The sequence below is a fragment of the Saccharomyces mikatae genome, assembly GCF_947241705.1.
Source record: "Saccharomyces mikatae IFO 1815 strain IFO1815 genome assembly, chromosome: 5".
In the NCBI taxonomy this organism is placed as follows: Eukaryota; Fungi; Ascomycota; class Saccharomycetes; order Saccharomycetales; family Saccharomycetaceae; genus Saccharomyces; species Saccharomyces mikatae.
In genome coordinates this window covers 138,580-150,971 of record NC_079260.1, presented here as the reverse complement: position 1 = coordinate 150,971, position 12,392 = coordinate 138,580, and the positions used below count along the sequence as shown (strand labels likewise).

The window sequence follows — 12,392 nt, the reverse complement described above, 5'->3', positions numbered from 1 at the left end:
TTCTACATATTTTTTCGGCTTAGGCGCAAGTAGTTCTTGGTTTACAAATCCAGCAGTAAAGCCCCGTCAGTAACAAAGAGATCACAGCGTTGGAATTTGCGCAAAGAAGTTCTTTGTGAATAGGCACCCTGTGGAATACCCATATCGATCAAAACAGCGTCTTCTAGACTGGGTAAATTTGTCGTCAAATTATTGATGGCAATCAACGGCCAGCCTGAACAAATAATCCCTGTGGCTTCAATCCTTTCAGAGAAAAAGATATCTGGCAGACCGGAGCCCGCATCAAACCCATTTGGAATATCCAGAGACCATACTTTGGTGGAGCCTCGCTGTTTGTTACACCATAATATCATGCTTTTGATTCTGGTTTCAATAGTTTCCGATGTACCTGCCAGATCGCTTAATGTGCAATCGTAGCCCTGCATGGCATCAATGACAATTTCCACAGGGCTGTTTAATGTCTCCATGGCAGATTCAAGCGAAGATACACTATTCACGATCTTTCCGCCACACTTTTTATAGACCTCCGTTTGCTGCTTAACCATGGGGTCTTGTAGTTCATTTTGAGAGCATGTAAATAATGTTATAACACGAATATGACCCGCCTGGCAAAGATGTCTACCCAACGCCAAAGCTTTGGCACCAGATCTGTTGGAATCTGAGGCTAGTATTACTACCAAAGGTTCCGGGTTAGAATTCTGTAAACGTAAACGTGCACGGCCACCTAGCTTCTGTTTAAGAAAGAACGATGCATTTACAGCAAAATTTTCTAATAATACGGATGAATTAATACTGAAAAATTCAGATGTAATACTCTCCATTTCTAGTAGTTGAACTGGGGTGGCCATCGGGATGGTTTGCTTAGTGTTCTTTGATTTTATGGTTGTTTGTTTGTTTGCAGCTGGTAAGGACGTTGAGTTCGATCTCGATTGACTGATGATCATCTGACCTAATTTAGCTAGTACCTGGTCCTTATCGTTTATAACTGTATTTTTAGTTTTGTCATCTATAGATGGAGAACTAGTTGCGGAGTGAAGCAAATGTGTGATGTTCAAAGACTGAGTTATTGGTAAGTATCTAGGGTCGTCGATATCATCCACGTCATATTCATGGTCATCATCTTCCAACAATTCATCATCTTGATCTTGTTGCGGCTGAGGTTGCTGCGCGCTTTGCTCGCTTTTTGAAGAAATTTTGTTCCAAGAGTCTTTCTTTGCATCTGGAATAACCAATTCATCGTTCTGATAATTATTTTGTTGCAGCTGAGGTTGTTTTCTATTATGTCCCTGTAATCTATTCTCTGGTAGTATATCGTCATTTTGTTTTAATTGCGCAAAAACGTCTTTCTTGTTAAACATGCCCAAATTTCTTTGAAAGTCAAAATCTTCTTGTTGTTTTATCTTACTCACATCGTCATCTTGCCAATCAATATGTTCGCCACGATTTTGACTATAATCATTTGGTTGTTGTTGTTGTTGTTGTTGTTGTTGTTGTTGTTGTTGTTGTTGTTGTCTTTGTTGCTTTCTTTTACCAGCTGGAGAGGCAACAGTTAGAACCTTTAAATCCTTGAGTCTAGATGCTCTCACTTTAAAAGCTTGAGATTTACCACCATCGCCAAATTGAACGTCATTTAAAGTCAATCCTTTTGAAGTTGCCTTGGCAATTTTCCCCTGAATGAGCTTCCCGTCTTTTAGCTCCACTTGTACACCGAAACCAACAAATTGTGACATTAGAAACCTTGTTATGAATTAGCATATATTGCCTTGGAAACACAAACATCCCAACAAGGGAAGGATCATATAATACGTATTCAAATTAAACTAATCGATTAAAGTATGTTTTCTTTTTCATTTGCCAATGCTTGAAAAAAAAAATAACAGCGGAAAAACAAACAGCCTCAAATCCAGGGTAATAGAGTAACAAAAAGAACACTAAGGCGATTATCACTACATATAGTAGCAAACTCTAATTGCTTTGCAATTATTCCTTGTAAGCTCCGTTATCAATTGAGCAGCTTGCTGTTTGTCGATGAACGCTAGTTCAGGGTTTATACAACCAAAACACCGGAAATTGCAGGCAATAAATACACAGGCCACAAAATAAATTCAAAGCAACAAAGAAGACCTTTTCGAAGTACAGTATGCTTCTTTTGCAGCATCATATTGACCTTGAAAAGAATAATGAGGGTGATGCTAGAGCAAAATCCTACACAGTGCCACGGTGCCAGTTATTGAAATTTTTGCTTTGCATTATAACTGTCATCTGGTTACTCTCATCATATTCAAAATGCTCCAGAGCTTATGATGTTGGACGACAAAAAATTATGAATAGATCAAATACCTATTATAACGGTACGCATGATTTCAAGACTTTGACAATATTGGTATCGATTGATGGGTTTCATCCGAGATTGATAAATGCGAAACATACGCCTTTTCTTCACAACTTGCACAATTTACAGTCATCGTACGATATGAATATCACCACTACACCGTACATGATACCGAGCTTTCCCACACAGACTTTTCCTAACCACTGGAGTATGGTGACAGGGAAACACCCCATTGAGCACGGTATTGTTTCCAATATATTCTGGGATGATTCCACCGGTAGTGAATTTAGACCAAACAACCTCGACCCAAGAATCTGGAGTAATGCTGCTGATCCCATCTGGCAATTACTTCAAACGAAAACACAAGGCCAGTACAAAGTGGCCACGCACATGTGGCCTGGAAGTGATATTACATACGAGGAATACCAGGAAGTACCTAGGGAAAGAATGCCCTTTTATTTTGACAACTTTAATCATTCGGAAACACTCCAAGAGAAACTATCTCAAATCTTCCAATACGTGGATATGCCTCTGCTAGAAGATAGACCTGAGTTGGTACTAAGTTATATCCCTAATGTTGATTCGTATGGTCACGATTTCGGATACGATTTACGAGATAAGCGACTACAAAAGTTGATCAATGAAATTGATAAGTTTTTCCGCCACTTGATGGAAGGTTTACATAAAAGAAACTTACTGAAAATAAGCAATGTTATGGTTGTAAGTGACCATGGGATGAACAATATTGACACGGAAAGCGGTGAGCATGTTGTAGTATGGGAAAGGATGTTCCCGGGTGACACAATGTCTGCGTTTATATCGCACTTTTATAACGAGGGTCCCATGATGATGGCATACGTAAAAGACCCTCGCAACAGGCAATGGATTCGCGACTTAATAAAATTCCAACTACGGAAAGTTTATGGAGACGAAATTTCTAGAAAATTTCACGTGATCCTAAAAGAGGATTTCGACCCAAGCTGGAGATATTTCCAATACAATAACGAGTCGCATGCATATGACGATAGAGTGGGTGATATCTGGATTCTCCCGGATGAGCACTATGCTATTGTGAAAGAAGCGAGTGGAATACATGGCGGCACTATGGGGACACACGGATACAACTTCGGCAATTGCAGTGACATGGCGTCTATATTCATTGGAATGGGTCCGATGTTCAGCAATGAAGTCATTCCACCGTTTCAAAACATCCAAATCTACAAAATGCTAATTGACGCAAGTGGTGTCTTCTAAGCAAAGAAAAGAGAAAGGAGGAGAAATGTTTATTACAATAATACAGAGCATTATGTACACGATCGCGGCATGCGTGCGCGGACATACATATATAAGAGAATATACTACTATAGCACGTACAGAGTCAGCAAGCAGTTGACGATAGAGAATACCAGGGGTATCATACCAAGGGAGTAATTCACTGTATAGAGCTGGGTCCATACTTGATTAACGAACTCGAAAGAATGGAAATCTATGTTTTTATTATTACAGCTTTTGAAGATTGCCAAAGAAATCAAGAATTTCGTAAGATTGAAAGTCATTGGGTCCAATTCGATGTCCAGGTCATAGCGGATAAAGTTGACGTAGTATGAGACTAATGTAGGAATGCCTCTGAAAAAGAGTAGCCACGTAAGTATTGGTAGGCAGAAATCAAGTGTACCTTGGTATTTGTTATGAGCGGCAACTGCGGCTTCCAGAGACGATGCGAGCGAAGAGGAGGAAGTTGGCCGCCCGGCGGCTAATAATATGCCTCTCATTAGAAAAGAAAACTCTACCAAGGAAAAAATTGTGTCAACAGAGGAGATGGTGGACAGGTAGTCCTGAACGTTCTCATTAATTTTCTGTGCACGATATTTAATGTCAGAGAGGTATTCTTGAAAATCAAACTTGAACTTCCTCAACGCAGAGGCAGACGAATCGTTGTTTGAACTGAAGTCCAACAGATTAAAGTTTGTTTTCGTGGTTGAACTTGCATTCTTGTCAGGAAGACGCTTTGTCGCGCTTCCTTCATCGCCAGATTGCGACTTCTCATCATCCTCTTTGATATACGCTTTCTCCAGATCAGAATCATTCGTCGCCGTGTCAAAGAATTCACGCCCGGATCCGGGCGTGGATCCGGACACGTTCCGTTCATCCCTAGACTGGTCCACTGTCATCGACTCATAAAACGACTTTAGTTCCGGGTAGTCATCTTTAAAGTCCACTGGTTTCTCGAGATGATTCAAGTGCGATTCAAGGTTCTCGATCATATCGCTTTTCTTTGCGTAGTTGGGGAAGCCGTCGATTTCCAGTTTGTTGGCGAGGTCAATTAGGTCCGCCTTCTTCCAACGACTGAAAGTAGACTTGCTCGACATATTGTATTGTAAAGAACTGCAGTAAGCTGTGTTGCGCCCGTAGTTTTGTTCTATCTCCTTGTGAACAGATATCTTCTACGCATGTTATTTACATAATATATGTGTGTACTTTGTGTTGTTGTCAAGCGACGACTGCATCCGCAAGTGGCGCGCCAAACCTCGTCATTACATACGTCACATCACTATACACGGGTTACCCTATTTGACCCATTAACCGCTCGGGAAGGGAGAAGGATTTCCGGGACTCGGAAAAAGCACGGCAAACGAGAGTGTGCTACTAAATTACCGCAACCCTCCGGCCACCGCGGCCAAGACCCTCCCTCAAAACCGCGCTTCAGGCGGCTCTGTCTGCTCCCATCCAGAGCCGCCTGCGGTAGCGCTGGTTAACACCCTGAAAGCAACTCGCTGCCACTTGGTTGAGTTGTTTTCGAGATCCGTCCGCAGCCCTTACTATCCTGGCTTCGAAAAAACCTCTCGCTATTATTCCGGCGCGGATACTCAATTTTCTTAACGAAACACATAGGTTTTTTTCTCTCTTTCTCTTCCTTTCATACCAATTGGTTTAAATAAACAGTGAAAAAAAAGTAAAATTCCGTAATCACAACTCATTCTCTTCCCTTCCTCTTACTTAATATAAAATCAATTCTTCTTCCGTTTCAACTTTTTTCTCGTTTCTTATTCTCTTTTTCTCTTTTTCCCTGTCGAATACATACAAAATAATAAATAATACAATAACAATTATACAAAGATGTTGATGAACACGTTACCAGGTGGTGTTATCTTAGTTTTCATTCTAGTCGGTTTGGCTTGTATTGCCATCATTGCTACCATTATCTACAGAAAATGGCAAGCTAGACAAAGAGGTTTGCAAAGATTCTAAGCGACTACCAGCAAGCCCGCGAGCTTCATGTTTTTTGCTTTCTTATCCTCTTTTTTTTTTTTGGATTACTGAATAATAATGAATAAATTAGACTTTTTTTTTCCCCTCTACTCCTTTAATTTCTAATAATTAATCAATTTCCCTACGTGTGTGCTATATTCCTATTTTGTATTTGTGCTGTTTGATTTTTCTATTGAAAGAATGTGAACAGCGTGTGTGCTTTCTCGCAAAAAAAAAGTGTGGGCGTGCTAGCGATGTCTATGAGTTTGTCGTGTGTGGACAAACTCATAGCACTCTTTGCTCTGTATGTCCTGCGTTCTTTCCCGTTTTTACCTACCTATTATGTTTTCAAATAATGTGTTGCTTCATTTATATATATATGTCTTTGTGTTAAAAGAATTGTGTGTATTTTTTTATCAAATAGTATATAATAATAATGTTACAAGACATTCTATTTTCGAAAATTATCTTTGTTGTCCTACTATTCTAATGCTCTTCTCATGAATTGGACTGTGTCGTCTAGTTCCAACTGCACTTGTCTGGCCAATTTCCAATCATCCGTGCCAATGGCCTCTCGCATCACACCGTCGGTTATGCTCTTCTGCAAAATCAGTTGCAGTTCGTGAACACTGCCGGGTGTTTCATTCTTTAGGTCTGCGTAATTTATCTCATTTTTAATAATCCTATTGTTGGGGCTCTTGAATAACTTCCGAAAATTCCCAGTCTTGCTCTCTAGTTTATTCAGAACCGTGTCTCTGTATAATTTCAATAGTTTTTCTCTCTTTGGGTCCATGTTATGTACGCCATGTGTTGTAGTCGTGGTAGTGGTTGTACCTATGCCACTAGATCCACTTTTGGCCGATTGTACATGCTGTTGCGGTTGCGATTGTGGTTGCGATACCCCCATCTTTATACCATTCTTCAATATCTCGTCCTCCATCGTCCTTATTTGTTCAATTTGCGTTTTCTTGAATCGGTCGCACTTTTCTACAAGTAGCTTTTCGATGTCATGCATCTCTAAACCATGTAGACTCAGTTGCCCATCATTTAGTGTTGTTCTATAATCGGGAAATAAGCCCTTAACGATGGTCAGGATATCGTTAATGCCAAGTTTTCCGTTTCCATTTACCATAGTGCCTTGTCTCCTTAAATTCGTCAGCTCGTTGATTAGCATATTGTTCTGTATTTCGTTAGTTAACTTGACTAGTGATATTCGGAGATTGTTACCGATCATGTTGATTCCTCCCCCATTCCTGACCAGTTCTTCGTTCTTGTTCGAAATTAACGTGTGTATCAGCTGCAACACCACTAACTCACTCACCTCTCTGTCCATCTATGCGTCACTATAACTCTGGCTACTTCGGCACATGTGCCTATCTTCCTACGTATGTTTCTTTTGCCTAATTCTCTCTCTCTTCCTTTCTTCCTCTCTAGAAAAAACTATGTTAAAAATTCGTGTTAGCTGAAAGAAATCAAGACCAATTTAGAAGAAAATAACAGAATAATAAAAGATGACTGTTGAGGACAACCCCATACCTAAGTCAGTGCCCTTGCACCAACAATCAGGTAAAGACTTCCACACTTTACATACTCAAGACTTATCAAACCTATACCAACAATGCTATAAACAAATTGACGAAACTGTAAATCAGTTGGTGGATTCCGCATCGCCCTCTACCGCCGGCATCAGCGAACAGATAACGGATATTACAAGGACATACAAACTACTCTCGGAATATGAGTTGGAGTCCAACTCATTTCACGAAGGTATTAAAGACTTGAAAAAAAATTTCAAGCAGTTATCAGATGCCTGTCCACAAATCGATCTTTCCACGTGGGATAAATATCGCACTGGGGAACTCACTGCTCCCCAATTATCTGAACTGTATTTGAGTATGCCCACGCCTGAGCCAACCACCATGCTTAACGACACAGATACCCTTCGGATACTTAAAGTGTTACCTTACATATGGAATGATCCAACGTGCGTGATACCTGATTTACAAAACCCTGCAGGCGAAGATGATCTACAAATAGAAGGGGGTAAGATTGAACTGACTTGTCCTATTACCTGTAAACCTTATGAAACCCCAATGATATCAAAAAAATGCAACCACGTCTTCGATAAAAATGGTATTCAGAACTATTTACAGGGTTACACGACAAGAGATTGTCCGCAAGCTGCGTGCTCCCAAGTCGTGTCCATGAGAGATTTCGTAAGTGACCCCATTATGGAACTAAGGTGTAAAATTGCCAGGATTAAAAAGTCTCAAGAACAAGACAAAGAAAGTAACCAGGCCATCGATGTTTTGTAGAAACAATCGTCGACTTTCGCACCCGAGCCCCTCGGCCCGAAGTTTAAGCTAATTAAAAAAAAAGGAAACGTACAAAAGTTAGTATATATGTACTTTATACAAAACTGGAACAAGAAATCGCATTAAGTTATTCTACGTGATAAGTAGAAATAAACCCTGTACACGAAGCAATCAGAACCAGTCGTTATCATGACCACGACAACTGTGCAATACTTTGCTGAACTTTTACAAAGATATGGCATTGATACTGTTTTCGGAATCGTAGGTATTCCTATTGTTCAACTAGCGGATACGATGGTTTCCAAAGGTATCAAGTTCATACCATGCAGGAATGAACAGGCTGCCTCATACGCTGCCTCTGCGTATGGGTATGTTAACGATAAACCTGGTGTATTACTTATTGTCGGGGGTCCCGGTTTGATTCACTCTTTGGCCGGTATATACAACTCAATGAGCAATAGGTGGCCCCTCTTAGTCATTGCCGGAAGTTCTTCCCACGGTGATACCCATAAAGGTGGATTTCAAGAGTTGGATCAGGTAAGTTTATTGTCCCCTTTTCTAAAGTTTACTGGCAAGTTGGCCCCTGACAATATCCGCATGATTACTCAGAAGGCTTTGAATCATTGTATACAAGGCACAGCAGGTGTTGCATACATTGACGTCCCCGCAGATTTTATCGAGTATGAAAAACCTCTAGAGGGAAACTGCCACATAGGTGATGAATTGCCTGTGATTTTAACTCCAAACAAATGTGGCCCGGATCCATCCAGAATCAAAGAAGTGGTACAACTCATTCTAAAAAACAAAGAAAATAATATTCTCGTTGTTATTGGGAAAGGTGCGGTGAAAAATTCTCACGAAGTTCGTAGGCTGATAAACAAATTCAATATTCCATTTTTGCCGACCCCAATGGCTAAAGGTATTGTCCCAGATTCTTCGCCTCTAAACGTTTCATCTGCGAGATCTCAAGCCTTGAAAACAGCTGATATTGTTCTTGTTCTTGGTGCAAGATTAAATTGGATATTGCATTTCGGTGCCTCTCCCAAATGGAACTCGGAGTCCATTTTCATTCAGTTCGATTCCAATCCTGAAACGTTAGGTGATAACAATATTTCACCTGGTGCAGACCTTTCAGTTTGGGGCGATATAGGATTAAGCGTTACTGCCCTAATGGAAGAAGTGGTACGGCAGGATCCTTGCTGGAAATACAGCGGCATCAGTCAAGCTATTCAGGAGAAAATTCAATTCAACCAAACCCGCTTATTGAAGAAAGAAAGAACCGGAGGGACACAGTTAAATTACCACCAGGTTTATGGAACCTTGAGACCCCTCATCGATGACTATAGGACATTTCTTGTCACGGAGGGAGCAAACACCATGGATATTGCACGCGTTTCATTCCCTACAAATGCACCAAAGCGCCGGTTAGATGCAGGGACTAACGCGACTATGGGTGTTGGACTTGGATACGCGCTAGCCTGCAAGGCGTCCCATCCAGAGCTGGACGTAGTGCTGATTCAAGGTGATTCCGCGTTCGGGTTCTCCGCCATGGAAATCGAAACCGCAGTAAGGTGCCAGTTGGCACTGGTCATCGTTGTGATGAATAATAGCGGTATATACCATGGAGAGAAGGACACCGGGTCTGATCTACCCCCTACGGCACTAAGTAAGAACTGTCGCTATGATTTAGTGGGCAAAGGACTAGGCGCCAACGGGTTTTTTGTGAACACATTGAGCGAACTGGGCAGAAGCTTCCAGAAAGCTGTGCAACTGTCCCGCACCAAGATGGAAACAAGTGTTATCAACGTCATTATCGAGCCCGGCGAACAGAAGCAAATCTCTTTTGCTTGGCAAAACAAACCTCGTCTATGAGGCAGGTGAGTATATATATATGTATCAGTATTTCACTGCGGTGAAAGATCATAGTTCATGCCTGTCGAAATAAGAACCGACTATAATCTATCGACTAGTGCCCAAGTTACTAGTTTATTATTGTTGGAATAAATATCAACTATCGTCTATCAACTAGTATTCATACTACTAGTACATTATCATATACGGCGTTAGAAGATGACATAACTTATGAAAAGCTGTCATCAAAGTTAGAGGAAGCTAAAATGCGGGGATTGATAATGTAATAGGATAATGACAGGCAACATATAGAATGACAATAAAAGCATATACAGAATTATGTAGAATTACGAGTTCCATTTATTGGATTCCTATATCCTGGAGGAGAACTTCTAGTACATTCTATATACCAAATAATGCTGCCTTTATCAACAACGGAATCCCAACAATTATCTCAAAATTCATCCATCTCTCAATTATTTCCCACCGTTCACTATCTCATCCGCTATATTATAGTTCATTTCCCTTACTACCAATTGTTTTTCCGTTCGAGGCCTCGTGGCGCACATGGGACACTATGGAGCTCGCGGCTGGGAACGAAACTCTGGGAGCCGCGATTGGCAGTGGAACAGTGGTAATTCCTACGATTAAGAAACCTGTTTGCAGAAGGACTCGCACTACGCCAGTCATTAAAATTTTATCAGGTGGGAAATTCGGTGGAACACAGTGGAGCCTCGTCCTCCGGGTCAATGTCTTAGACAATGGCCCCTACTCCTGAGAGAAGAAATATACTGGGGAACCAGTCTTTACCGACCGTTGTTATCAGAAATAGTACGGAGCCTGGCCTAGGTCAGACTTCGATGGGAACGGCAACGGTTGTTCCGTTTGACTTGTCGCCTGCTACGGCGTGCGTGTCAAGGTCTGTTGAGTGCAATCGTAGGACGCCATACCGGGCGAACCCGATACCGATTACTGCTGCTGTTCCATCCCGAATCCGGCTTTCAATTCAATCTTCATTTTGAATTTTTGAATTTTTGAATTTTTGAATTTAACTATTAGTGATATGAAAAAGGGGAATAAAAGTGATAAAACTATCTCTGATTAGATTTGATTAGATTTTCCTTATATTTACAAGCTAAAAAACAGAACCGGGTCAGGTATATATATAATTGAATATATACAACACAACGCATTAGCGACCCAGGCCTTGTCCCAAGGCAGCGTTTTGCTCTTGGAAACGCTGTCCTACACGCTCGCTATGCTTCAGAAACTTTTCTGAACACTTCATAATGCATGTTTGTTCTTTATTGGTTAGTTTTGACGTTGTAAAGTCATTGACACAGTCTGTAAAACATCTTTCCACCAAATTTGAGTATAGATGCATGAAATCCTTCATTTGCTTTTGCTCCACCACTTTTTGGAATTCTTGTTGTTCTTTGGAATTCAATGCGTCCATTTTTTACAGGTTTGTCTTGTTCTTCTTCGGCCAGGCTTCGTCAATATTAAAAGTAGGCTCTTACAATAACTCGACGGTTTTCTTTTATACAGTAGATGGGAGCTTTTTCTCTTATTTTTTTTCTTTTCGTCATTGTAAAAATCATTACGGCCGAGATTCCCGGGTAATAACTGTGATGAGTAAATTGAAACGTTAGTCCCGAGTTTAATATACATGTATTTACTTATAATACAGATTTCAATTCTGCTGGCCACACCTTCTCAAATACGCTTCCCAGCCTGCTTTCCTGTAACGCTCACCTTCTACTTTAGCATCTCTTCCCTTAGCAAAGAGCCCTCTTCCGACAATAATGATGTCAGACCCAGTAGAGACCACATCATCCACAGTTCTATATTGTTGGCCCAATGCGTCACCCTTGTCATCTAAACCCACACCGGGTGTCATGATCAACCAGTCGTAGCCTTCATCTCTTCCTCCCATGTCTTTTTGGGCAATGAAACCAATAACAAAGTCTTTGTCACTCTTTGCTATGTTCACAGTACCTTTGGTGTATTCTCCAGTAGCTAGAGAACCTTTGCATGACAATTCTGCCAACATCAAAAGACCCCTAGGTTCTTTTGTCACTTCCTCTGCTGCCTGTTTCAATCCGCTAACAATACCGGGGCCGACAACGCCATGTGCATTAGTGATGTCCGCCCATTCTGCTATTCTATAAACGCCTGCAGAGTACTGTAATTTAACTGTATTACCAATATCCGCAAATTTTCTGTCTTCAAATAGTAGAAAGTTGTGCTTGGCAGACAATTCCTTTAGCGGCTTAACTGTGCCCTCCATCGAAAAATCAGTCAGGATATCCACATGTGTTTTTAAGAGGCAAATTTTGGGGCCTAATGCTTCTACTAACTCCAATAATTCTTTGGTGGTACGAACATCCAATGAGGCACACAAATTTGTTTGCTTTTCGTGCATAATGTTGAATAGCTTGGCGGCGACAGGACTGGGATGTGTAGCAGCACGTTCTTGGTATGTAGCTTTGGACATGTTATATTGTCGTTTCTGGTAGGTTTTTCGTAGCGTGTGGTATCTTGAGTGGCTACTAAGAGTTTGTGAAAAAATTTTAACAATGCTAATATATATGCTTACACCCCAATATATTTGTCTAAGCTTGGTCTTTCTTCTCTTTGCTCGG

The 12,392-nt window shown here is 40.9% G+C and overlaps 9 protein-coding genes across 9 annotated transcripts; 4 read left to right on the top strand and 5 right to left on the bottom strand.

Annotated features, from left to right (window-relative positions):
- Positions 1-41: 41 nt before the first annotated feature.
- EDC3 (Edc3p) lies at positions 42-1,730 on the bottom strand (the record flags this gene model as incomplete). Its single annotated transcript, XM_056221815.1, has 1 exon — positions 42-1,730. One exon carries the CDS (start codon positions 1,728-1,730, stop codon positions 42-44), a length of 1,689 nt encoding a protein of 562 aa, XP_056081568.1.
- A 410-nt stretch (positions 1,731-2,140) lies between these two features.
- On the top strand, positions 2,141-3,586 carry NPP2 (nucleotide diphosphatase/phosphodiesterase NPP2; the record flags this gene model as incomplete). Its single annotated transcript, XM_056221814.1, has 1 exon — positions 2,141-3,586. The coding sequence occupies one exon, from the start codon at positions 2,141-2,143 to the stop codon at positions 3,584-3,586; it is 1,446 nt and encodes a 481-aa protein (XP_056081567.1).
- Positions 3,587-3,693: 107 nt separating this feature from the next.
- GTT3 (Gtt3p) lies at positions 3,694-4,701 on the bottom strand (the record flags this gene model as incomplete). The annotated part of the gene is made up of 1 exon (XM_056221813.1): positions 3,694-4,701. One exon carries the CDS (start codon positions 4,699-4,701, stop codon positions 3,694-3,696), a length of 1,008 nt encoding a protein of 335 aa, XP_056081566.1.
- Positions 4,702-5,449: 748 nt separating this feature from the next.
- On the top strand, positions 5,450-5,581 carry PMP2 (proteolipid ATPase; the record flags this gene model as incomplete). The annotated part of the gene is made up of 1 exon (XM_056221812.1): positions 5,450-5,581. The coding sequence occupies one exon, from the start codon at positions 5,450-5,452 to the stop codon at positions 5,579-5,581; it is 132 nt and encodes a 43-aa protein (XP_056081565.1).
- A 481-nt stretch (positions 5,582-6,062) lies between these two features.
- EAF5 (Eaf5p) lies at positions 6,063-6,914 on the bottom strand (the record flags this gene model as incomplete). The annotated part of the gene is made up of 1 exon (XM_056221811.1): positions 6,063-6,914. The coding sequence occupies one exon, from the start codon at positions 6,912-6,914 to the stop codon at positions 6,063-6,065; it is 852 nt and encodes a 283-aa protein (XP_056081564.1).
- Positions 6,915-7,092: 178 nt separating this feature from the next.
- MMS21 (SUMO ligase MMS21) lies at positions 7,093-7,896 on the top strand (the record flags this gene model as incomplete). Its single annotated transcript, XM_056221810.1, has 1 exon — positions 7,093-7,896. The coding sequence occupies one exon, from the start codon at positions 7,093-7,095 to the stop codon at positions 7,894-7,896; it is 804 nt and encodes a 267-aa protein (XP_056081563.1).
- Positions 7,897-8,085: 189 nt separating this feature from the next.
- Positions 8,086-9,768, top strand: PXP1 (putative indolepyruvate decarboxylase family protein; the record flags this gene model as incomplete). The annotated part of the gene is made up of 1 exon (XM_056221807.1): positions 8,086-9,768. One exon carries the CDS (start codon positions 8,086-8,088, stop codon positions 9,766-9,768), a length of 1,683 nt encoding a protein of 560 aa, XP_056081562.1.
- Positions 9,769-10,939: 1,171 nt separating this feature from the next.
- Positions 10,940-11,203, bottom strand: TIM9 (protein transporter TIM9; the record flags this gene model as incomplete). The annotated part of the gene is made up of 1 exon (XM_056221806.1): positions 10,940-11,203. One exon carries the CDS (start codon positions 11,201-11,203, stop codon positions 10,940-10,942), a length of 264 nt encoding a protein of 87 aa, XP_056081561.1.
- Positions 11,204-11,440: 237 nt separating this feature from the next.
- On the bottom strand, positions 11,441-12,244 carry URA3 (orotidine-5'-phosphate decarboxylase; the record flags this gene model as incomplete). Its single annotated transcript, XM_056221805.1, has 1 exon — positions 11,441-12,244. The coding sequence occupies one exon, from the start codon at positions 12,242-12,244 to the stop codon at positions 11,441-11,443; it is 804 nt and encodes a 267-aa protein (XP_056081560.1).
- Positions 12,245-12,392: the final 148 nt, after the last annotated feature.